Source organism: Telmatherina bonti (genome assembly GCF_933228915.1).
Source record: "Telmatherina bonti genome assembly, chromosome: 7".
In the NCBI taxonomy this organism is placed as follows: Eukaryota; Metazoa; Chordata; class Actinopteri; order Atheriniformes; family Telmatherinidae; genus Telmatherina; species Telmatherina bonti.
In genome coordinates, this window is record NC_136625.1 from 28,006,586 (window position 1) to 28,030,659 (window position 24,074).

Consider the following 24,074-nt stretch of genomic DNA (forward strand, 5'->3'; position numbering starts at 1 on the left):
AACCTCAGCTGTTTCTTCAGTGCTTGTAGCTGGGAGAAGCACAGACAAAATTTGAACTTAGCGTGACTCAGGGTAGGCAGAATCCACATCTTGGCATGAGCATCATCTTAATCATGTAAGTTATTCAACCTCAGATAGTTTACTTTGCAGGTTTTGCTGCGCGTCATTGCATGCATGGTGGCTGGTTGAAATATCTTGGTGCTTATCAGCTCTGATTGACAATCCGGTCAGTTTAATCCCAAAATACCATCTGTAAGGCACTAAAAATGAGAATGAAGGTTTGAAAAGTACAACCACTTACCACCCTTTAAATCTTTTCAACTATATTGCCCAAGAGTGAGCTATCCAACAAGAGTGTTGGGTCTGTCACGGCCTCATTATGACAAACTGTAAACTTTGCTGCCTGGTCAGTATTTGTCCCTGGTTCTCTCGGATTGGTGAGATACTGACAAAATATAAATACTTCCAACACATACACATTTATTTCATTTACAAAATGTCAAGCTGTGTTGTGAGGAAGACTCCATATATATGTATGTATATATATATATGTATGTATATATATATATATATATATATATATATATATATATATATATATATATATATATACAGATTTTTTTTTTTTTTACACTGTCCTCGTGGAGAAACACAGCAAATGCCTCTATTTTATTTTTTTTTTCAAAATGCATAATTTTTTAAATATAAAGAAAAAAATAGAACATTTCATCTATGTATTTTGAATGTTTTTTTTTTTCTTATCTTGCTTTGAGTTGCAAATGCTTGCCTGAAGCATTATGCAAAATAATAATAATAAAAAAATCTTCATTCTTAACTTAGTCCCACAAAGATCTAAAGTGAAAAAGTCAAAGGATTTCTTTGTAATGATGTGAGGTGTCAAGAGACTTCTTCGTATTATATTAATTATTCACTGCTTTGTTATCCATTCATTTATGTAAGATGCAGTAACAGGATGTTAAACAACTTAGTGAGAAATAAGTTTGTACTGTGCACTAGCAGCTTCTAATATTTTTAAGATCTGTCATTTATTAATGTCCATCACTATTGTAACATATGATACAGAAATTGCTGTTAAAAAAAAGAATCTGTGTTTTGACCAAGCGGCAACCTCCGGCAGTTAAAAGTGAAGCCAATGCAGAAGTGCATAAAACTGCAGTTCCCCCTTCATCCGCTAGGGGCTGGCTGCAAAACAAAGCAAATCCCCATAGACTCATATGTTAAAAAGACCAACTTCACAGCAGAAATAAACATGTTTACAGCCTGGTTCAAAAATCCATTTTCGGTTTATAGGTCAGGTTTACCTTCATGACAACTGTGGGGGGATTGAATTTTATTTTCTAACTCGCCAATTTAAAAGTCATTTAATCTTGAAGTTCGGCATATTTAGGGGCGTGTCCTTTTGATTGACAGGAAGATTGGCTTCAAGTAAGATGAACGTAGAACAACCTCGGTTTTTAGCTGGTTAACAACGTGACTTAGCTTTAGCTCGCTTACCTCCATTAGCTGGTTAGCTCCCGTTATCTCAGGGTTAGCTTGGTTAGCTTTTAGCTACAGAAAGCTCGGAGTTTGCTCGATGTCAATCATCCGCCATGACGCTCACGGCTGCCCTCTCAGCCCCACATCTTTGCCCATATTTGTATTTTCCGGGCGAGACGACGCGCATGACACTGCCAAGATGGCGATGGTAGGAACCACCCACTGAGCTTCAATTCAGCTCTTCAGAAACCTATGGGTGACGTCACAGAGGCTACGTCCATTTCTTTATATACAGTCTATGGTTTTAACACTGATATTAGCTGTTAACAGTAGCTTGGTGCCAAATACATGGAGGGCATGACTGTCAATTATCAGCATCAATAATGAAACAGAATTATATATTGTTTGATACTTAATTTCATGATGGGACACTCCAACTTGTGCAAGATGTTGACATTTTCACATTTGTTACTCAGCTCTTGATTAAAGCTTTCAACTTAATTTTATACACAGCAGTAACTAAAATCATACCTCCATTGCAGTCTGGTTTGTTTAAACTGTTTGTAAATGTTACGGATACATGATAAAATCAGCTCAGAACTATGCACAAGTTGTAGATTCACAAAGAGCAGCAAAGCAGTAAAACCACCCAGACAACTGGTTAATGGAGCCATCATTAGGAATAGAAATTATTTGGATGATGCTGTTGTTCCAAAACAGCAAAGACAATGTGTTAATTATAGCATTTAGAACATCTAAAAAAAAATGTTTATAGTACAGAAAATTCTCACTGAGACCAGGAAATACAATTTTACCATCTTCATTACCGTACAATGGGGCAGAGTATTGTCCTTTCAACCCTAGGCCAATGCTCAGTGAATCAAGAACTGCTTTGAAGATGCTGCAGCAATCAGTTAGCATGATAAATGTATGTGACAGTACAGTTAAACAAAGTATGAACAAGTATGGCTTATCTGAAAGAGTTGCCAAGAAATAGACTTGACTTGCCAAAGAAAGAACATGACAGTATGGGTTAAGTTTTAAAGTTGAATCTGAACAAACCACAAAACTACTACAACAAAGGTCTATTGGAGAAATGAGAACAGAGTGGACATGTTTTTGGTTTTTTTGTACAGCACACTGTTTGGTGATATTCTAGCACAGCACATGAGCACAAACCATATCGCAGCAGACAAGATGATGGTGGAAGGCTGATGTTTGTTTTGAAGTCAAAGGACATGCAAACCTCGCAGCCATTCAGCTTACAATGAACCCCTCTGTGCACCAAAGTATTTGGCTTTTTTTTTTTTTTTTTTTTTTTTTTTACGGCTGAAGCTTGGCTGAATTTGGATCATACATAAGAACAGTGATCCCAAAGTCACAAGAAGAATGGCTGAGAAAAAAAAATAAAATAAAATAAGGTATTACAGAGATAATCAGAATCTAGATCTAAACTTGATCAGAATTAAATGATGGGCATAAAGAGTAATTACTAATCATTAAATTATGTGTTAATCATTTGCATAATTCATAAATGAACCTGAATGAACTGAAGAGAGGTTGTCAAGAAAAGTGGGACATAATTCTTCTGCAATAATGAGAGAAATGTCATATAAAAAATGAATAACTTAGGTTATTGCTGCTAAAAGTGGTTCCATAAGCTATTAAATCACATGCTGTATTTAACTTCTCACACAATTTGGCTGAATTTTCATTAAATAAAAGCTAAGGTGAAACATGTTCAATATTTTGCCATTTTTTTGGGACTTGCAAGACTCGTGATTTTTTTTTTTTTTGTTTTTATCTCGTTCTCATTAAAACCTTGAAAAAGTGTTGAAAGGTAATCAACACTGTTCATGGAAGATCTAGACTAACTTAAAACATTAGTTTTCACTCCAGTCCTCATGTTACTTTAAGAGATGCGAGTCAGGATAATAAATTAAGTTCAAATTAAAAAGCAACTTTTAGAAATTCAGGTAAAATAAATGCTGCTTAGCAAAAAATTCTGCCACTCATCACGTACAATAAATGCTTTTTGTTTAAAAAGATCCTATTTTTAAAAATCATTTTCCATTGGATTTGAGTTTGTTTTGTACCTCTGAATGCTGCATTATTTGACCTTCAATATAAAAAGAAAAAAAAAAAAAAAGAAAGAAAGTGACTGTAGAAATCGTAAGAGAGCTAAACCAAAGCTTCCCATTATGAAGTGAGTCAAAACAATATATGAACAGTTGGTGACTTCATATTTTCTCACAACAAAGAATGCTCCATGGTACCAACTACAAACAGGCTGGTAGCAATTCCTTTTGTGGACGATAACCCCGGCATTTAGTGTGATCAATCAAACTTTTTTATCTCTTTTTATCTGATGTACTCTGAGTATCTGCGCAGCTTCTCCTCTCTCACACATAAGCTTTCTCTTTTGTTTTCCTCAGTTATTCCAGCTCCCTTTATTTATGGTTTGTTTTTGTAAAACGCACCACAAGTCTTCATCATAATTTGCTCTCTTCAGCTTTTCTACAGGTCGAGTAAAACTATGGCTTCCTTAGCATGTTTTGTTTCTACACCCCATTAGCAGGCATAGATCGTGCTCACAATTGGAAGAAAATGGATAGCTCAATTTCACCTCGCAAATTTGTTTATGCAGATATGTACGCAATTATCAACCCTGGAGAAAATAAGAGGATGTATATTTTTTTCTTTAGTTTTTGTGTATTGACTTGACATTATCTGCCATAAGTAATGTATTTATCAGTGCTGAATATTCCTTTGATTTTTAAAATCCTATGCCGACTGTGAATTGATTAGTGTTGTGTTAGAATGAGGCATGTCATCATTGTCTCATTTTCTAACAATATTCACCATCGCTGCGAGTTTGCAACGCGATGGTTCTTCGCCCACACATATACAGATCCCACTCCTGTCCATCACCTCACAGGACTGCTTTCTCTCACCATTGCATATATTAGCTGTGGGTTTCAGTAATTATCTTGCAACTGTCGAGCTTATAAATGAGCCTCTCATCCGTCTAATCAGGGTGGTAAACTGGCTGGGCCCCAGTGATGTGATTCTACACTAATCAATTAACACCTTGTCTGATTCGGCGCTGCCAGTAGCTGTCCTGTCTGCGTTTAATATCTTCTCTTGTGAGAGTCGGCTGATGCTTGCGGTCTGCGCTGACTGACTGACCCGCTCTGTCTTGCTGATGTATTGCACTCCTGGGAAGAGGCAGCATGTGACGCTTCTGGAAGTGAGAGCGTAATAATCACAGGATTATTGTGAGATTAATTAGTTTCGTCTTGTCACTTGTCTCCTCAGCAAAATGGTAGAAAACAAGGATGCTGTTGACAGAACAGATTGCCACCAAGATGTAACGGGGAAGATGGCTGAGTACCATGCACACGGCTCATAATGAGTACTATCCGCGTGGCTCATGCAGCTTATATGTATGGTTGTATGGGCTTTAGTACATACACCTGAAAACATGCCGCTGCTTTGTTTTGTTTATTCTATAGCACTTGTGTGCTCGGAGAGTAAAACAGCCATATTAATCTGGCTGTGTTGATTGTGAACACAGCAACTGCAGCGGCAAAGTCAAGGACATAAATTGAACCATCATTTTTGTCATTAAAAAGGATTTGTTGTCTGGTCCAGAGAACATTTTTATTTTCCTATGCCACTGACGAAAATGAAACAGAACTCTAACCAGGCAGTTTTTCCAAAGAAATTGTGGATTTAAAGTGAATAAACAATGTATAACTGGGCAATTGACTCTGGTAGGCTTTGAGTTGATGGTACAGTGAGATACATGCACATTCACATTATGCACATTCATCCATCTTCCATAATTCAGACATGCATTATTTTCCATGGTGCCACATCCAGAGAGCACAGTGAAAGTTCCTGAACTGATAAATGGCATAAATGTTCCCTTACAAACACAAAAAAAAACTCTGCACGCTGTATAAATCATACCTATAAACAAGGAGCAAAAACTACTCTGGTGTAGCATTTGGCTTCCACATATAAAAAGCTAAAAGGGTAGCGTCATTGTGATGTGACAATTTCTTGTTTAAACTTCGCAACAGGAGCCGCACAACAAATGAAAGCAGTGGTAAGGAATATCAAATTACAGTTTCTTTCAGCTGGCTGCTTAATCATGAACACATAAGGCTTTACACTGCAAAGCCTTAAAGATCAGTGACTCCCTCCCTCCATGTAAAGTCACTTCAAGCAATGATAGATGAAAGATTCTCTTTTTACCAGATGAGTGTAAAAACAATTCACCTATTGGAGAAAAAAAGACTCTGATAAACAAAGGCTTCGGGGAATGAATATCTCATAGTACCTCATTTACACAAGGTAATAGGATTTCTAGCTTACTATGTAATCCCTCAATAAGATTTGTGGTTTTGAAGTTTATAGTAAGTAAAATGGCAGCATTAGAGTGCATGTGACTACCTAGAGGAGGTTTCTCTACATTGAAAGTGTGAGCTGGTGTGTACTGCATGTTCATATGTTGGGATTTTTCTCAAAGAATTACTCGGAGCAAAGAAGTGCCATCAAACTGTCGTCTGATCCTTATGCGACGGCCTTTGACATGTCATCAGTGCTTAAAATCATTGTTTCTTTGCTCCGTCTCCATGATCCTTTTCTACATCACTGTTATCTGTATTTGTTCCAAAGCTTTTAGTGATCGTCTAATTTTAACTTGAATGCCATGTATTAAATTTGGGAGACTAGTCATGGTTAAAAAAAAAATACAGTTAACATGGAAACCCTGATATATTACAGGTGTAGAGGGTGTTCTTCAATAAACATCTGGTTTCCTGCAGCTACCGTGATGTGATTTTCTTTATTTTTTTTAATTTTTTTTATTTTTTTTAATTAAAGTTCTACTACAAATATATATAAAGAAAAGACAGATTTAACATTTTATTTGTTTAGGGAAATGATGCTTGGAAAGAGTCTGTTCTTCTTTTTGGTTTTAGAACATTGTATGACACCGTTGTCCAGCAATAACTATAATAATTTCCATTATTATAAATGGAAAAAATAACATTTCCATCAAATTGGACACATTTTTAACTCATTCTGCTTCATGGAACATCTTCAACATATAAAGATCTGACAGATGTTCTACATTTTCCTGCAGACATAAGCAATTTAATTCAGAAAACATTCATAACTGGTGGAAATGTCTCTGCTGATGTGCAGTCTGATGTTTATATGAAGCAATGCAGCGTTCTTCATTCATTAAACACAAATCTTCCTAAGTACTCCCAACTAAAGGAGGGAGTTTCTTTCAGACTCATCTGCTAGCAAAACACCTGAGTACTTATTTTACAGAAAGTTAACATGTTTCTGGTAGCACTGCCCTATACATTTTAAAATATGTCTTTAGTTGGGTAAAAATGACAAGTTATAACTGTATAAATTTATATTTATAAAGATGAATTCCTTTTATCTCTTGATTTTTCTTCAGTATCACTCATAAGCATTTGTTTAAACCAGATCATGTAATCCAACAGCAAAGCTTTCACACACAGTCAGCATGGTGCTTGTTCAAACCGCACAAAAAGTCCAACAATCAAAAGTACTTTTTGGACACAATATTGCATAATAAAAATAAAATACACTTCTCACCTCACAAACCAGTTTGATCCTTTTTAATAAAACAACCTGAGCCACATCATCTTTTCTTCTGCTGGTAAAAGCACTTTGTCTATCCACTTTGTATTGCTGCACTTCCCCCTTAGGCAGCAAATACCAATCTTGACTGGGATCGCATTTTGGGACAGTAAGCAGTCTTGAGTGGAGTCAATACCTGGCAGAGATAGAACCAGAACTCAGCCCTAAAGAGGACTAGGAGCACATTAGATTGTCACTACTGATGATTTCTCTCCCCGGGTCACTGGATTTTTCTGGAGGTGTTTAGACAGACTTTTGTAGAGATCCATGCTTACTGCGGCTTGGTCTCACAGAAACACCTGAAAAAGCTTTTTAACCCCACTTTATGTGATAGGGACTACTAGTTAAGCTTCCCTGGTTCTGTGAATGAAGTGCCATTAAAGTCATGAACCTTTTCATGAGCGCCATAAACTTGAACCATTTACTTGAAATCTTCATGTAATTTCTTTTACATTTTTGTTTTCCAAATGAATCATAAAAAATCATGAAGCTTCTGACATCGTTTAAGAGTTTCCACACTTGATTACCAAAAGATGACAGCAGTGTTTGTAAAATATTTCACACACACACACACACACACACACACACACACACACACACACACACACACACATTCATGGAGCAATTCTAAACAAGGCCAAACGTCTTTAATGTGAGCATAAAAAATAAATAAATAAATAAACAAAAGAGTTAAGTGAACAAATGAATTTGTGATCTCAAAGAAAAATCTCAATCATCCCCATCTCATTAGTTTAGGTGACTTCTGTATTGAAGTGGGACTACAGCAGGAAGTTTCCACACAGTATTTAAAAGTAATATTACATATCCTCACATACAGGCGGCTGAAATGACTTTCCTCCGCAAGGTGGCCGGGCTCTCCCTTAGAGATACGGTAAGGAGCTTAGTCATCCAGGAGGGGCTCAGAGTAGAGCCGCTGCTCCTCCACATCGAGAGGAGCCAGTTGAGGTGGCTCAGGCATCTGGTCAGGAGGCCTCCTGGACTTCTCCCTGGTGAAGTGTTCCAGGCACGTCCCTCTGGGAGGAGACCCTGGAGAAGACCCAGGACACGCTGGAGGGATTGTATCTCTCGGCTGGCCTGGGAACGCCTTGGGATCCCCCAACAGAGTTGGCAAATGTGGCTGGGGAGAGGGAAGTCTGGGCTGCCCTGCTTCGGCTGCTGCCCCCGCGACCCGACCCCGGATAAGCAGAGGAGAATGGATGGAAGGATTATTTATACTTTCCTTTTGTCTGATATTTTGCTCACAGAAAAAGAAAAAAAAAGGTTGAATTTCTTTTAAAGTTTGCAAACAAGTTTAAGCACTGACTTACTAAATGAAGAGAGTAAATGCCGTACAGGTTTAATGAAAGATGTGGAAAGACTTTTGAAATGAACAAATCTGTGTTCAACATCGAGAGATTGTTAAAATGATAAAATATTCCAACTTTAGCAGTTCTGTAGCAATAAGTTAAAGAAATTCATAAATGAGACATTCGAGGTCTGAAAACATGACCTCGATGAAAGAAGTATACAGTTACCATGCATCTGTCTGAGCAGAGGTTTTCTCCAAACTGTTGGGTTTGCACTTTACGGAAGAGTTGATCATTTTTAAAGGAAACTGGAAGGGATTCTTGGATGACCCACGACATAAACTGCTAATCTAATTGTCCAGTATGAACATCTAGACGTCTTCCTCAATGAAGATCAAGAAACATGAAAGACTAGTTGATAACTTGTGGTTCAACACTTACAGGGGCTTTTTTCTTGGCAGTAGAAGGAAAAAAGAAATTAGTCTGATCAAGAGTCGCGGGGGGGTGGATCCTATCCCAGCAGCCTTTGGGCGAGAGGCAGGGTACACCCTGGACCGGTTGACAGTCTATTGCCGGGCCCCACATAGAGACAAACAACCATTAACGCTTACGCTCACTCCTAAAGACAATTTAGATTAGCCAATCAATCTAACGTGTATGTCTTTGGACGGTGGGAGGAAGCCGGAGAACCCGGAGAGAATCTTCACATACATGGGAGAACATGCAAACTCCACACAGAAAGGCCACAGTTTGAACCTCCCCCAGCCAAGCATCAAACCAGCAACCTTCTTGCTGTGTGACCACAGTGCTAACCACTACGCCACTGTGTAAAAATAAAAATTACAAAAACAAAATGAAAATAAATAGATAAATACATATATTTGTTTATATTTTATTTTCTCTATTTCATTATTTGTTTCAATGCACAGTGTGGCTGTCATGTGATTGGATGATTAGTTATTCCTCTTAAAAAGCAGCTGGACAGATGTAGCTCATCGAGGACTCAGTGAGTGTAAACGTTTGCTACTACTCACAATTGTTGTAAAATATCTCTTCAGAACCACCAGACTAGTTATTCTATCTTATATAATATATAAAGGTAACATTATAGACCGTGGTACGAACAAACCACACCTGCATGAACACACCCCCTCACACACACACACACACGCGCGCGCACACACACAAAAAATGGACTTAATAATGCTTATTTAATTGTCCAATAAAGACAACTGGCTGAATCAAAGCTTTTGTAATGTCTTGATTACAAATCTATCAAGACTTAATTATTTTCAGGGGAATGCATAAATGCTCCTTATACCTCTGTACTGATTTGCCTATCAGACAAATTTGAAAAGTGCATAGCTTATCCAACTCCTCTCGCAGGGATTTGTGGCTGTTTGGCAATAGCACACTGCTGATTCCCCTAAGCCTTAAAAGCACTGCAGGAATTTATCACCATTAAGAAACAGGATTAAAAGCCATGGTTAGTTTAAGGGGTTTTCTGGAGTGGGCTTTGTACTCGTCTCATCTTCTAAAACACAGCAGACAGCATTCTTACTCACTGTCTGGTTATTGAATAATCTCAGATAAATGATGATTAACTTTGCCTTTAAACAGCCCTTTGTTAGTGTCAGTGGATAGTCATTATCCAGTGACTGGTACATCATTTGGAGAAGAAATATTCACTTTCCAGTTAGTTGCACATTTGTACTGTAAATGCCAGATAACTGAGCACATTGATATTACTGTGTGTTTTTTTTTAACCAGGTTAGAACCATCCTAATCAATACAACCACTTATTTTAATTAAAAGCTGTCATTTTATATTTCTTTTAATCACCAAATGTGTTCTAGCTTCAACTCTTTTAAGCATTGGTATTGACTAAGCCCAGACAAAAAGTTTAGTGCACTTATATGATCCATCTATCTGGAGAGAACGTTCTCACTTGCCTGACCAAAGATTGAAGAAAGCTGATGTTGAGCACCATGAATATGGAAACAGTGCAGCCTTTTAGATTTTGTCATTTGACATGTTCAGGAAAATTGACATCTTTTTTGTTTATGCTTATTGAAGTTCAAAACATTTTCCAACTCTGAAGTGAAACTATAATATCTAAGCTGAAGCAGAATTGAGCTCTTGTTTTTTTGTTTGTTTGTTTGTTTGAATGCTTTCCACCCACAGTGTTTTAATCATATACAATTATAATGATGTCCACAGTGAGGGTTTCATCTTTACAAATTGTCCATGAATTTTGCTATACCTCAAATTCTAAGTGGTACTACATTACTCTCACTTTAAATTACTTAATTATTATAAGATTATAGAACAAACACATTTTAAAAAACTTTATATCCAAAATATTTCACTTATTACTAATGCTGCGTCATTAAAAGGAATCCTTTCTTGGCCAGAGGCTCTATCCAATCAGATCAGTTAAGAAAAGCTATTAAAATAATCACATTTTAAGAGATTTTGGTGGCTGTTTCCATCATGTTTGGGTTTATACAGATGATTACAAATGATTCACCCAGGATTTTAGACAAGAGTTGAGAAAATCTCGAGTGTTAAGTCCACAGACAAAGAATCCAGCAGGCACATGTTCCTGATTATTATTATCCTACAGATAACTGGACAATAGCCTGGAGTTATCGCTATTCTGGCATGTCGGAAGCCTATTATGCAGTCAATAATCAGAGCTATCTGTGGTTTCCAATCTGTAATGCAGAAATTCATCAATGTATATTCCTCTGCCAGCAACATGTATCCACACATCCACGGACTTCAGCAAGTTCCAGTGATTTAAAGACTCCTTGCCACAGATATGTTAGAAACCCAGTCTCATGTGCGCTTTGCATTACCAGTAATAAATCATTTGCCACCATGTTCCCTCACAGGGTGACAAAATCAATAACAGTTTATACAGGGAGCAGGACCAGACACCACTTATTCAGCATGTGACCCCATTCTGTACAGGCTCCTCTATAAATACATAACAGCAGACAAATGTCATATGTAGTTCAGCTAGATCATTTAAAAGGAGGGTTTACATGAAAATAAGCTCATAGATTTTTTTGTTGTGGAAAATTTTACTATTCTATAAATTGCCAATAGGTGCTGAAATGGGAGGCAGAAGCATTTGATAACCGTGTTTTGTATAGTCATATGAAAGCATCAGTTTTGAAGTTGTTCTTGGTTTTTTAGTCCCTTTATTAAAGAAAATGTCCACCCAGCTCACACTCCTTGTCAAAACGATTCCTCAGTATTTCCACTTTAAAGAAAAAAGACTATTTCTGAACCACAACAGGAGATCAGCTCCACAAAATAGCTTCATATATTAAATATGTCATCCTGTGACTGTCCTTTGAATGTAAGGATTGAAATCTATCAGAAAACTTATCGTGAAGGAACAGAAAGTGGTTATTGATGGATTCAGTTCGTTGCTTTGACATGTCCAAAATCTGGTTCTTTTGGCAAATGCCTAACTTTGTTTGTTTTTTTTAAATGACATGAGTAATAACTTCTTTACAAGTTAATGAAAAAGAATTTTTTTTTATTGTTTTCATTCTAGATTTTTATTTCTGCATTAAGGCATTCATTTTGACAGTCCTTTTCAAAACTTAAAAACTTGTTAGGAGTGTTTATGTGATTTTACACGTGAACACAAGTGTCGGGAAATTAATAAAATTTTAATAATTGTGATCATCTTCCAATTGTGAATATTTCTTTAACAATATTTGTACTAATGAAATCTCTAATTTGACACTTTTATCCAGATCCCGTTCATCCCTTTGGACGTAAGCTTTGTACAGACTCTGAGAAGTAAAAACTTTTTTTTCTTTTTCTCAAGGATACAAGAATAAAAAAGTTTGTCTTGGTCTCGTCAATTTACATTTCACGACAAGCTTTGTCTCAATGAGGCAGGATTAGTTTTTATTGTACTATAAAACTATTAAAATGATCCGTCCAACCTCTCATCAGCAAAACAACAGAAGCAACTACTTTCCACTTTGTGCAATAACTGCGCCCACCTCAGATGGAAGACTAATGACACAATACATCTTGAGAGCCCAAGAAGAAAGTTCTGGTCAGCTAATGCACCGAGAACAAGCCGCAGACATCTGCACGGTGGCGCAGTGGTTAGCACTGTGGCCTCACAGCAAGAGGGTCGCTGGTTCAATCCTTGGCTGGTTTGGTCAGTGGCCTTTTTGTGTGGAGTTTGCATGTTCTCCCCGTGTATGCGTGGGTTCTCTCCGGGTACTCCGGCTTCCTCCCACCATCCAAAGACATGCATGTTAGGTTAATCGGTCACTCTAAATTGCCCCAAAGCCGGCTGGGATAGGCTCCAGCTTCCCCGCGACCCTGAATTGGAATAAGCGGTTCAGAAAATGAAATGAAATGAAATGAACTGTTGATATCGACTACTGATTTTTCTACATGATAAAAACACAGTGGGGTTATGCTTGCAGTGGAACTCTTATACCAGAATCTACTAAAGTTTGCACATACTAAAACATGTGCAAAGTAATTCCACTTGCAACAATCTGCCAATGACTGTTGGTACATCCAACGTAATGTTTAATATGGGGCGTTCATGGCCTGTTCTGTGTGTGTTTGGGAGGAGAAAACGTAGATACATCAATTTAACAACCGCAATGTGATTTATTGAACCTGAGAGCAATGTTGCTAATAGAAACTAAGTCTATATTTATTATGTTTCAAAAGGACGTGCAAACATTCTGTGTGTTATTGTGCACGTGGCTGCAGTTATTGCCACAAGAAGGAGACACTGAAACAAAGCAAAAGACGCAAAAAACACATTCTTCAACCTTGTGTGAAGATTTTTGGGATGAACGGAGAAACAATCATAGAAACATTTGGCTTATCCAGCATTTTGGAGCTTTTAGAGGAAGTCCTCATGGAGAGGAGTCCCGCACATGCACCTGCAGATGACAGATATTGCGTGTCACAGCTGGGATCCCCAGATGTGCTGTCCAAGTCCTAAATGTCCTGTGTCGCTGGGTGGTCATGGTTATTAGGTTTCCACACACGCAGCAGTCCCAAAAAACCAAAACCAAAAAGTTAGTTTTTATTTGTGTCAATCAGATTTCTTTGCTGTATTATCATGTTTTCTCTCCAAACTCGTCATGCTGCAAACCACGTCACATCCAAACCCTATTTAAAATAGATTGTGCCCATTCACACAATCACTGAATCACCAGTAAATGGTGGTTCAGCCCCACAGAAAATTCTAGATTGCAGACTGGGAACATAACAGATCTGGCTTTAGGTGTGTCCGTGTGACTGTTATACATGCGCCATTGCGTATCCATGTCAAAGAGCTGGGCTTCGCATTTTGAGGTTGCACACAGGGGGAAGGATTTGGCATGGTGGCAACGGGTCCATTTGCATAAATCAGCTCTCTCAAATGTGCGTAAGGTGTTGACTGACAGCAGAACTTATAAGTTACATAACAATTAGACTTGAAGTAATAAGAGTTAAAGTAATTTCATCCCAAAAATGATAGGCCCCTCAACTCTGTGGGCCCCTGGGCTTCAGCCCAGGTAACCCTGTGCATTAAGGTGGCCTTGCACATAAGCATAAGGAAAAGCACCAATGATTTGTCCCTTCCTTTTTAAACATCATGTTTAGAAAACTAGAAAGGTCCTCACTCAGCTGAAAAGTTTAGAAAAAACTAGAAACTGGTTAAGCAAATTTTTGGACAAAAATTGGTCAGAAATGTTCTACCTCAGTTAGAGAGCTGTGGTTGTGTGATTGGTTGAGAATGTTTTATCCACATCCTATCAATAATTACACATTACAATCTGGAGCACATTCAATAGATTAATGTAACGAAATCAGTGCATACTGAAGTTGTCAAAGTTTTATAAAAGCTATGTCCCTGAGCTGTCTTAATGTCTTCACTACTTGTTAATTTGCCCCTTACAGTTTAAACTGTGCGGTGATTGAATGATTGGAAGTTGGATTTTTTTACCCAATACTTTTATAAATTACATATGTAACTCCAGTCCCCCCCAAAAAAGCTGGTACTTGTCATGCCTGCCCTCCTCCCCTCGGTGCTGCCTGCCTACTGATCATCAGCCCCTGCACTGCATCCCCCAGGATACCTCCATTCATGCCATTATATAATACATCTGTGTATCCCTCTGTTTTATGTGTGTATGTACACCTCCCCTGTGTAGACTTGTTCTAATGTCTAGTCTTTGCCCCCTCACCATTATGTTTTGTGTGCATAGAGATGTACACAAATAGCAGTGCTAAATTTAAGTAAAAACAGAATTTGTAAAACTCATAAACACATATTTTATTCCAAGTAGAAGATGAACAAAATAGAAAAATGCTTATAGGGAGACTTTTTATCATTTCATACAAAATTTAATTTCAATTTGATGGCAGCAACACACTTCAAAATAGTTGGAACAGGTAATGTTTACCATTGTGTAGCATCTAGGGGTGGTCAGTACTTTTCCTGTCAATATTATACCGTAACTTTAAAGTATTTTTTTGTCACTAACACCGACACAGATATCTTTATTTCTTGCAGTTTACAACAATCACTATTGTACAGTTATCATTAATATCTGTATATCTGTATTGCAAGTTCAATTTTCAATATAAATAAAATTCGACAATAACACCTGAAAGAAATACTTTTGAAAAAATTAAGGAAAAAATGTTGATGATTAAACAACAGACTAAAATAAGATTAATCATGTTTATTTATAAATAAAATATTTCAAAATTATATAAACGTAATAGAACATATTGTACAGTAACCTGCATTAAACCAGTACAGTGCCGATAACATAAGCAGCATAATGGTGGCATTAGAAGGACTGTTGCTGGGCTTTGTATGCAGTTTTATAGTCTAAAACTCTCAGAAGTGGAAGCAAATGGCATGTTTTTATCAAGTGAGTGGTATCTTAATAATTTATTAAAAGAATTTAATTTGATATTTTGACTGGCAGATATTAAAAATATGAACTTGCATTACGAGTCAAAGGTTTGGACACACTTTCCTATTAAATCCAATTGGAAAGTGTGTCCAAACTTTTGACTGACATGCTGATACCTAGTGCCATCCCTAGTTTATGAATAAATACATAAATAAATGCATAAATAAAAAATGAATAAATAAATAACCAACATTTGAGAAGGTTTAAATTTACTTTAATTTGTTTAAGTTTTATTAAATGAATTTAAATTAAACAAACAAACAAAAAAAGCAAATATGTTCTTGTCAGGGTGATAATGCAAAACTTTAGTAAGTAATGTGTTAATGAGTAAATACGTATACATCAACCTGGGAAAAAATAGGTTTTTCTTCCACATTTGAACTGGTTCCCAGTACAAATTAAGTAGCATTTTAACAGAAACAAACATGAGCTTCATCAGCCAAATAAACTATGTGGATGCTCTGATGAATGCAGCAAGTAGGCATAACAAAATGAGCCAAGACAGATTCCTTTGCTTAAAGGATCTGAGTTCCAAGTCAGTGTTGTCAATACAGTGGTGTCTTGTTAAAATGCATTTCATTAAAGTTGCCTTTGAAGTAACAGCTGACAGAAAGTCGTAAAGGAAATTAGCTTGATGGGTCTATAATGGAAAAAAAAAAAAAAAACTTGTAAAATGATTGAATACGGCTGCAGTCGGAGAGAAGTCTGGTCACTGGACAAGTGGAAAAGGATAGTCAGTCCTACAAATATGTTTTATGTTTACTTTTTGATATTAATTACTGTTTTTTCCAATTTCATGTGCTTTTTAGTGTTCTGAAATAATAACCACCTTGTTAGGTTTACAATATAAATGCTCATGTCCAGCCTTCAAGGGATACTGTCTTGCAGGTTTTTAGCACACCTGGATTAATTCAATAAGTTATGAACAGGCTTGTGAAGAACTTTAAATAAAGCTATGGAAACACATTTCATTTGAATCAGGTGTGCTGAAGCAAGGATAAAACCACAATTGGACAATGGAATATCGTTAAATTTTTAGTCAGGGTTAAATTACTTTGCTTAATAGCATTAATCTAGCATTAGAATAAAGAATCAAAAATACACAGTTGCATAGTTTTTATTTGATACGGTGAAATGTTATTCTAAGGCTACAGGTTGATAATTGGCGTTGGCCGAGTTAGACAAGGTTAGCTGGATTTTTGGCTCTTCAAAAACTGAGAAAGTTATTAACAAATAACCAAAAAGCCCCCTCAGCCATTATTGCGAAAACAAATGAATTCTATGCACATCACATCCCAATGGAATGTTAAAATGTATTCATATCTTAAGTACTTACAAAAACCAAAAAAGGCTTGAAGGTTTAATTATCCACCTCATGTACAACAATCATTGACCCTGTGTGATTTAAATGTGCAGTCTTCCTCTTTGTTATTTTTACTTTGTTTTTAAGTTGAGGAAAATGACCGTTTTCTCCACCAGTTTGTTGTGCCTCTTATGCATTGTTCATTACAACTAGACAGCAAACTCTATCTATGTTTTTACATGTTTGTTGTGGTATGTTTAATTTACATTATGTTTCTACTACTTTACTTCATCACAATTGTTTTTTTTCAGACTCATGACTTGGATAGAAATGATCTGACAAACTAGGTTAATTTCCTGTAAAATATATATTGTTTTGTTTTTGAGTAACTGCTGTAGAAGTTGAGTTAACCACCAGAAATGCAGGTGCTGTAAGTTTCTGCATTCTTGCAAACAACAAACCTGGTAAAGGTTTCATCATAAATGCACTGAATAATTTTAGCATCTGTTATCAATACCTCCTGCATCTCATCCAAGCTCATATGGTAGTTTCCTAACTGAAACAGACCAAGAGACATGTGTCACCGTGTCTTTCCAACTGATATGGTCAATTTCAAATCCGTTTGACCTAACATGCACATGGTTGCACTGTGGGAGGAAACCCATGAACACCATATGGAAAGGAGTGTTGTTAGGAAACAAGGCTAAACAACATACCACTATTCCATCATACTTCTTTCTGTATCACTTATTTACTCAAATGTTCTGTTCACTTTTTAAATTCTAAAACTGTTTTATAAAAGTCACTTATTAGTGGGAGTTGTTGACTTACAAATAGTTTTTCAACTGGTTGTAGCCCTTGTCTTGCCACTACACTATAATCCTTGTGTTGGAACCTCGCACTGTTGTTCATGCTGATAACATGATTATTGTTTGTGAAACATTTTGCCTCATGGAATTTACAAACTAGACTCGGTGCTCACGCAGGCTGCACTAATGGGAACAGAAATCTGACTGTTTGAATTTTGTGGCACAGATGTTAAGGGGTCTGTTTACCTCCCCCATCAGGGATTAGTGTTAATGTGGCAGCTTCTCACAGTTTTAGGCAGCTCTGAGAAAGTGTCCCTGAATAAAATAACAGTTAATAATTGCCAACATCAGTCATTCCAAAACACTTTTTTCCTCACACAGTGCCCTCCAGGGCTGAGTCCGATGAAAGATGGGACTGGATGCTATGACCACCACATTGGTATCGACTGCTCAGATGGCTTCAATGGTGGATGTGAGCAGCTGTGTCTCCAGCAGCTGGCCCCTCTAGAGGATGACCCTACGCTCTACAACATCCAGATGTTCTGTGGGTAAGAAATACCACACTCAGCACTTTATATCCATAATTAGTGTGATTATTATATTTTATAATCCTGTCATATTAACTCCTGTCACCATTAACTTGACAGGCCTTCAGATAAGGCAAGACAAAGCTATATTAGGTCTTTCCATCACTTTATCAGCACTTTGGGAATTAGCAGGGGGATCTTGCAAATTAACCAGCACTTTCAAATAGTATGTTTAGGAGTCAGGGGAAATCTTTCAATAACAGCAGTCATTAATATGAAATATAGACTAATATACTTGGCACCACCAAGCCAGATACCCTAAACATAATCCCTTTGTTACTGTAACAAACCATCCATCTATTACTAGTCCAATTTTATTTATCAATCTCTGTCAGATTATTTTACCACTGTTTGAATGGCTATTTTAAAACTACATCTCATTAGCCTCCAACCTTAAAACTATTGTGTTTCTGACATGTACTAATGGCACATTGTGCACGTTCCTGGAGCCATCGTTGCCTGCAGCGTTTTGGGGTTGAGAAACCGTAATTCACAAGTTTGTGTTTCAGCCCAGGGCATCACGTCACATCTGCACCTTTCTTTATGGCATCATGTCACAAGCTAGCAACTGGGTATAAACATATTGGGTGTTTTTAATGTGCTAGGGAACATTATAAGAGGAAATGAGAAAGAGAAAGGGGAAAAAGTGACAGCAAAATGTGAGATTCAAAATTGGATTGAGTGTTATTGGCTGCAGTGAGCTCAGAGAAAAGACTGGATGCAAGAGTAATGTCTAATTAGCATTATTTGGAGGTCAAAGTGCCAAAGTTCATAAGTGAGGCTTTAACTGTGTAGTGTTCTTGTGGCTGGTTTAAATTCAGCCTGTATGCAGCCTTATTACCGCCTTCTCTGTAACATAATAGGCAGTTCCTATCCATGCTCATCCTTTACCAGCATATTGATTAAACTTGATACAAAATGCTTTGCTTAAATTTAAACTGCAAAAACAACAAATTCATTCAGATATATGTATAAATAAGCATGAACTTCATTCTTATCGTAGGAAAAGCAGTATTTTTCAATGCAAGTGTTCAGCCAAAGCATCTAATCGACATGTTTTTTATTCCCATCAACAATTTATGAAACCTCCAGTGCCTTCTGTACACTCTTTGAACCCCCCAATCAAAGTCAGTCGGATCTTTTATATCTCAATCCAAAATTGGGGTCACTGAGGCATGCTCAGTTACAAACATTACATCCCTCATATTGTGTAGGTGCCTCATGCCCCCAACACATGGTAGAACTCAGGACCTTTGTGGCTGCCCTGTGGTTTCTGGCAACACAAGCCAAGCAGCTGATCCTTGGAACCTGTGGGATTCATGTTGTTTTGATCTTGTTCCCACATCCCATGGTTATGCTATCAGATTGGGATTTGGGGGAGTTTGAAGTGCAAGATCAACACCACCGTTTCCTTGTTGTACTCCCCAAAGAATGATAAGGGGCAAAATGCATATTCAACTAAAATCATCTAAAAAAAACGTATTTACCTTCCCTGTGAGTTTTTTAATGTAATAAATGGCATTCATGCTGTCCCACACATTGGACTCTCTTTTGCAAAAGACCACCTGATGGTAATGGCAATGAGCACCAGGGGGAAAAAAATGGTCAGATTTCCTTCAAGGTCCCACCAGGTGATAGATGCATTACGACGCATGTCAGATGACGTTTTCAGATGTAAAGTGTCAGTTAAAACACGTCAAGGTAGAAATGACAGCTACTTAAAAGAATATTTGTCTGATTTAAAAGAAACTTTTAACCCCACAATGTGAGTAGACAAAGTGTTTGTAGTCACACTAGCAACACTGCTCGATAGAAATTTATATGTTAAATGAAATTTGATTAATATTTGTTGGAAGGAAGGTTCTGGAAGAGAGAAACATGAAGGGAAAAATATTTTTCTTATAGTTATTTGACACTTTGCAGATTTTAACAGGTTCATATAAGAAAAAAGGAACAGGGAAAATATGAGATCAGTCTGCTGTTAAAGGAAGGAGCTGTTAAAACATAGCTGGTTTCACTGTCACAAGTCAGTGACCTCACTAGACGTTTTTCTTTAGCCTAATTAGTTGTTGAATCGTCGCTGAATTCGAATCCGCCAGAATGACAAATCAAGCATACATATGCAGAGCTTTGACCTAAAACTGAACTAAATGCAAAAAGTGTTCATATTCTACGTCAATCAACTCTCAGTGGTGGTACTAATATGCAAGCTTGTATATTGTATGAAAATGAAAAGCTGCCAAGGTCAATTTTTGATCATGTCCATACATAAAACAGAAGCCTTTCCTTTGAACAACACTTTTCTAATTGAACACAGCAATCTTTTGTCATCTCACTGTTAAACATCATGTTGCATGCTTGGTGTTTCATGTCAAATTTACATAAGCAGGTGATACAAACTGCTGCTAATTTAATTCTCAACAACAGCCTTTTTGTTGTTGTCTCTTCCTGTAATGCAGATGTGGCTAATCCTCCACTTCTCATTGGAGGCTGGCATTAGCTTGTCATTATTTGGTGTTTTGGGGAGAAGGTCTCCTATAATGTAAATCCCTGAAAGATTATCTTCTCTCACCCCACCACACCTCCCATTTCACTGCTTTACCTTGAGTGCTTTTTGGTTAATTTTTGAGTATTACACGCCATGATGTTTTTTGCCTTCCGTTCCCATTTCAAATGGAGTTGTTTAGTGTGAAATGAGTGCAATTGATCCAAATTCTCTACAGCGAGTTGTGAGGTCTAAGTTTGAAATGTCTTAACCCAATAAAATGCAGGAGGGAACATCGGAGTAAGGGTTGGGATTACAAATTGTTTACAAAGGTTATGGAATAGAATTATTGTGAGTCCCTACTGTCTGAATGAAAGGGGTTCTGGATGCACCAGAAGAAGTTTTAATGAGTGTAGATTTAGGTTAGGAAAGAAAAGTGATTATGAAACATTACACCCCATTCTACCAGGTCCATCCATTACAAGTCACTTCATACCAGGATATAAACATATGCTTTGACCTTGCAGGATTTCCTTGCCCCTGCACTTTGGTCAGGCCAGAGAGATATTCATAAGCAGGTTCTTTCCTCCTGAAGATTAGCACCTCGGTGTCAAAATAACTCGGATCATGTAAATGTATGCCAGCACAGAATACTTTGTTCTCAACAAAAGCATAGCTTTTATTTCAGATTGGCTTCATCTTGGGACTTAAATAAGAAAGTACTCAAAAGAATTTTGACACCAGCCATGCCAGTTTTCAACACTACCAGTTAGAACCAAGTGTTCTTGCTAAGTAACAGTGCTAAAATTGTATGCTTAGCATTGGTTTATATTTTTCTTCTTCTGACTAAATACTTTATAGTAGCTGAAGATACTTTAGTGAAATAATTAAGACAAGAAAAGCAGGAATATTCATTATAATTACTTGACTTTATATAATTCCCATCACTCCAGGTGCATTGAGGACTACAAGCGCGGTCCTGATGGAAGGTCGTGCCTGCCACTTTCAGAGGCCTGCACTGAGGGTATTGACTGTGGTGAAGCGACAGATATCCCTGCAAACCAGACTGTGTTTGGAGACCTTTTTTACGGATACAACAACCACACCAAGGAGAGCACCTCCGGACAGATTTTAAAGGCCACATTCAGGTAAACACACAAGCTGTTGGTGAAGTGGAGCCTGTGGGAACATTGTTCTGCCATTTGTATCTCAGCTGGAAAACCATTAGGGAGGGTTTAGGTAGTTGGCTCCTGCAGTGCTAACATCATTGTAATAAATCTGTACTTGTGAATATACTTTAAAGTGGTTTGGATAAATTAGATTCAAAAGGCTCAAGTGAATGTTTAAAATGCGTAACATGAGGCTAAAGTAAGGTCAGTGATGTTCATGGCCTACAGGACAGTGCAGCGTATGTTTGGATGTTGTGAAAAAAACACAAAAGACAAATAAATCTTGTGGTTTTTTCAGTGATGTTGTGTCAAATATATGTAATATGCTGGGCATGGATTGACAACAGAAATACTACCATGGTATTATTTTAGGGTCTCAAAAATTATAGTCACATATAATTCCCTTTGAAATTTTACTATCCAGACATTCATTAAGTAATTATTAAATGTATTCTGTCTTGACATGAATCATCTCATGCGTCATGCTTGTGGACTTGTGCTTCCCATTGTTGCGGTGGTCTTCACAGCAAGAAGGTCACTGGTTTGAGTCGCAGCTCTTAACATGGTTGTTTATGTTAGTCCTGTCTGGATACTCCATCAATAGGACATGCATGTCAATTTAATTGGTGACTCTAACTTCCCCCTAGGAGTGAATGTGTGTGAGAAGTTGTCTCTTTGTATTGGCCTTCAAACAGGCAACCTGTGCACAATATAGCTTCCCTCCCACCTCCTAATTACTGGGAAAGGCTGCAGCCCCTCTGACCCTGAGTTGGACTAAACGGTATTAAAAAATGAATTGTGGACATTTGTTTATGCACAGTTCTCCTGAGGTTCATAACCAGGTGTGAAGTGGCTGAGATCAGAATCAGCACTTTAAAGTCCCAGACAATTGTTCTCAGCTGGAAAAGGCTGGAGTGTCATTTCCAGGTAAGGGGGTGAGCTCCTGGCCCAAGTGGAGGAGTTGAAATATCGTTGGGTCTTGTTCATGAGTGACGGAAGGAACGACAGGCAGATTGGTGCAACATTTGCAGCAATGGGAACTCCGCAACCATCTGTTGTGGTGAAGAAGAAGCTGAGCCAACAGGGGAAGCTCCCGATTTACCAGTCTATCTACTTTCCTCCCCTCACCTATAGTCATTAACTCTGGGTCATGACCAAAAGAACAGAATTGAAAAAACAAGCAGCTGAAATGACTTTCCTCTGCCGGGTGCAGGGCTCTCGCTTAGAAATAAAGTGAGAAGCTTAGACATCTGGAAGAGGCTCAGAGTGGAGCCGCTGCTCCTCTGTATCCACGAGCCAGATGAGGCAGCTCAGGCATCTGGTTAGGATGCCTCCTGGACACCTCCCTGGTGAGGTGTTCAAAGCACGACCTTCTGGGAGGAGACCACGAGGAAAACCCAGGACACACTGGAGGGATGACATCTGTTATCTAGTCAAAGAACACGGCTCGCCCAGAATGAGCTGGTGAATGTGGCTGGAAGGAGGGAAGTCTTGGCTTTTCACCTCGGGCAGCTGCTCCCCAGACCTCATTTCAGATAAGCAGCAGAAAATGGATTGATGGCTGAAATTCTGTTGTAGATGTCCTGCATTGCTTAGCATCCTCGTCCTGCTACTTGATTCAGTTTTGACCAAGCTTTAGATGTCAAACGAATAGTTTCATATTTGAATATTTCTGGATGCAGACAAATTCATGGCCAACTCAAATCATAACATGCCTTGTTGCTATGGCTGCAAAACAAACCAATCCTCAGTTCTCCTCCACCATGCTTGGCAGTTTATGATAATTTGCTGCATTTGGTTTGACTTACACCATGAGCTGCGCTGCTATGTTTTATAGAACATGTTTTCTCTTGGCAACATTATAAACCCACCACATTTATTCAGCCTATTTTTTTTTTCCTTTTTCATTATTCAGTCATGAACTTCAGCCTTAAACATGCTAACTGAGTCCTGTTGAGACATTAATGTAGCTTTTGGGTTTTTGTAATGTCTTTGACAATTGCATGCACTGACCTTACTGTGAATTTCCTGTGATGTCTACTCCCAGAAAGTTCACTGCATTGCCTTGATTGTTCTCCACTTGTGAATGCTTTTCTCACTGTAGAATAATGAACTCCAAATTGTTTGGAAATGACCTTGTAACCCTTCCCCTTCTCAGAATGATGAGCAACATTAATTGCTTTTCTGAGATCATTATTTCTGTCCTTATTGGTATTGCACACACACACCTGAATTCTTTGGGCCAGCAA

The 24,074-nt window shown here is 37.8% G+C and overlaps 1 protein-coding gene across 1 annotated transcript in view; it reads left to right on the top strand.

Moving 5' to 3' along the window:
• The window catches only part of astn1 (astrotactin 1), a gene marked incomplete at both ends in the record, with an annotated part of 379,418 nt that overhangs the window by 156,015 nt on the left and 199,329 nt on the right, over positions 1 to 24,074 (top strand). Inside the window, 2 exons of the mRNA XM_079244285.1 lie at positions 17,966 to 18,132; positions 21,610 to 21,804. Coding sequence (XP_079100411.1) covers positions 17,966 to 18,132; positions 21,610 to 21,804 — 362 coding nt within the window. The remainder of the gene's footprint in view (positions 1 to 17,965; positions 18,133 to 21,609; positions 21,805 to 24,074) is intronic.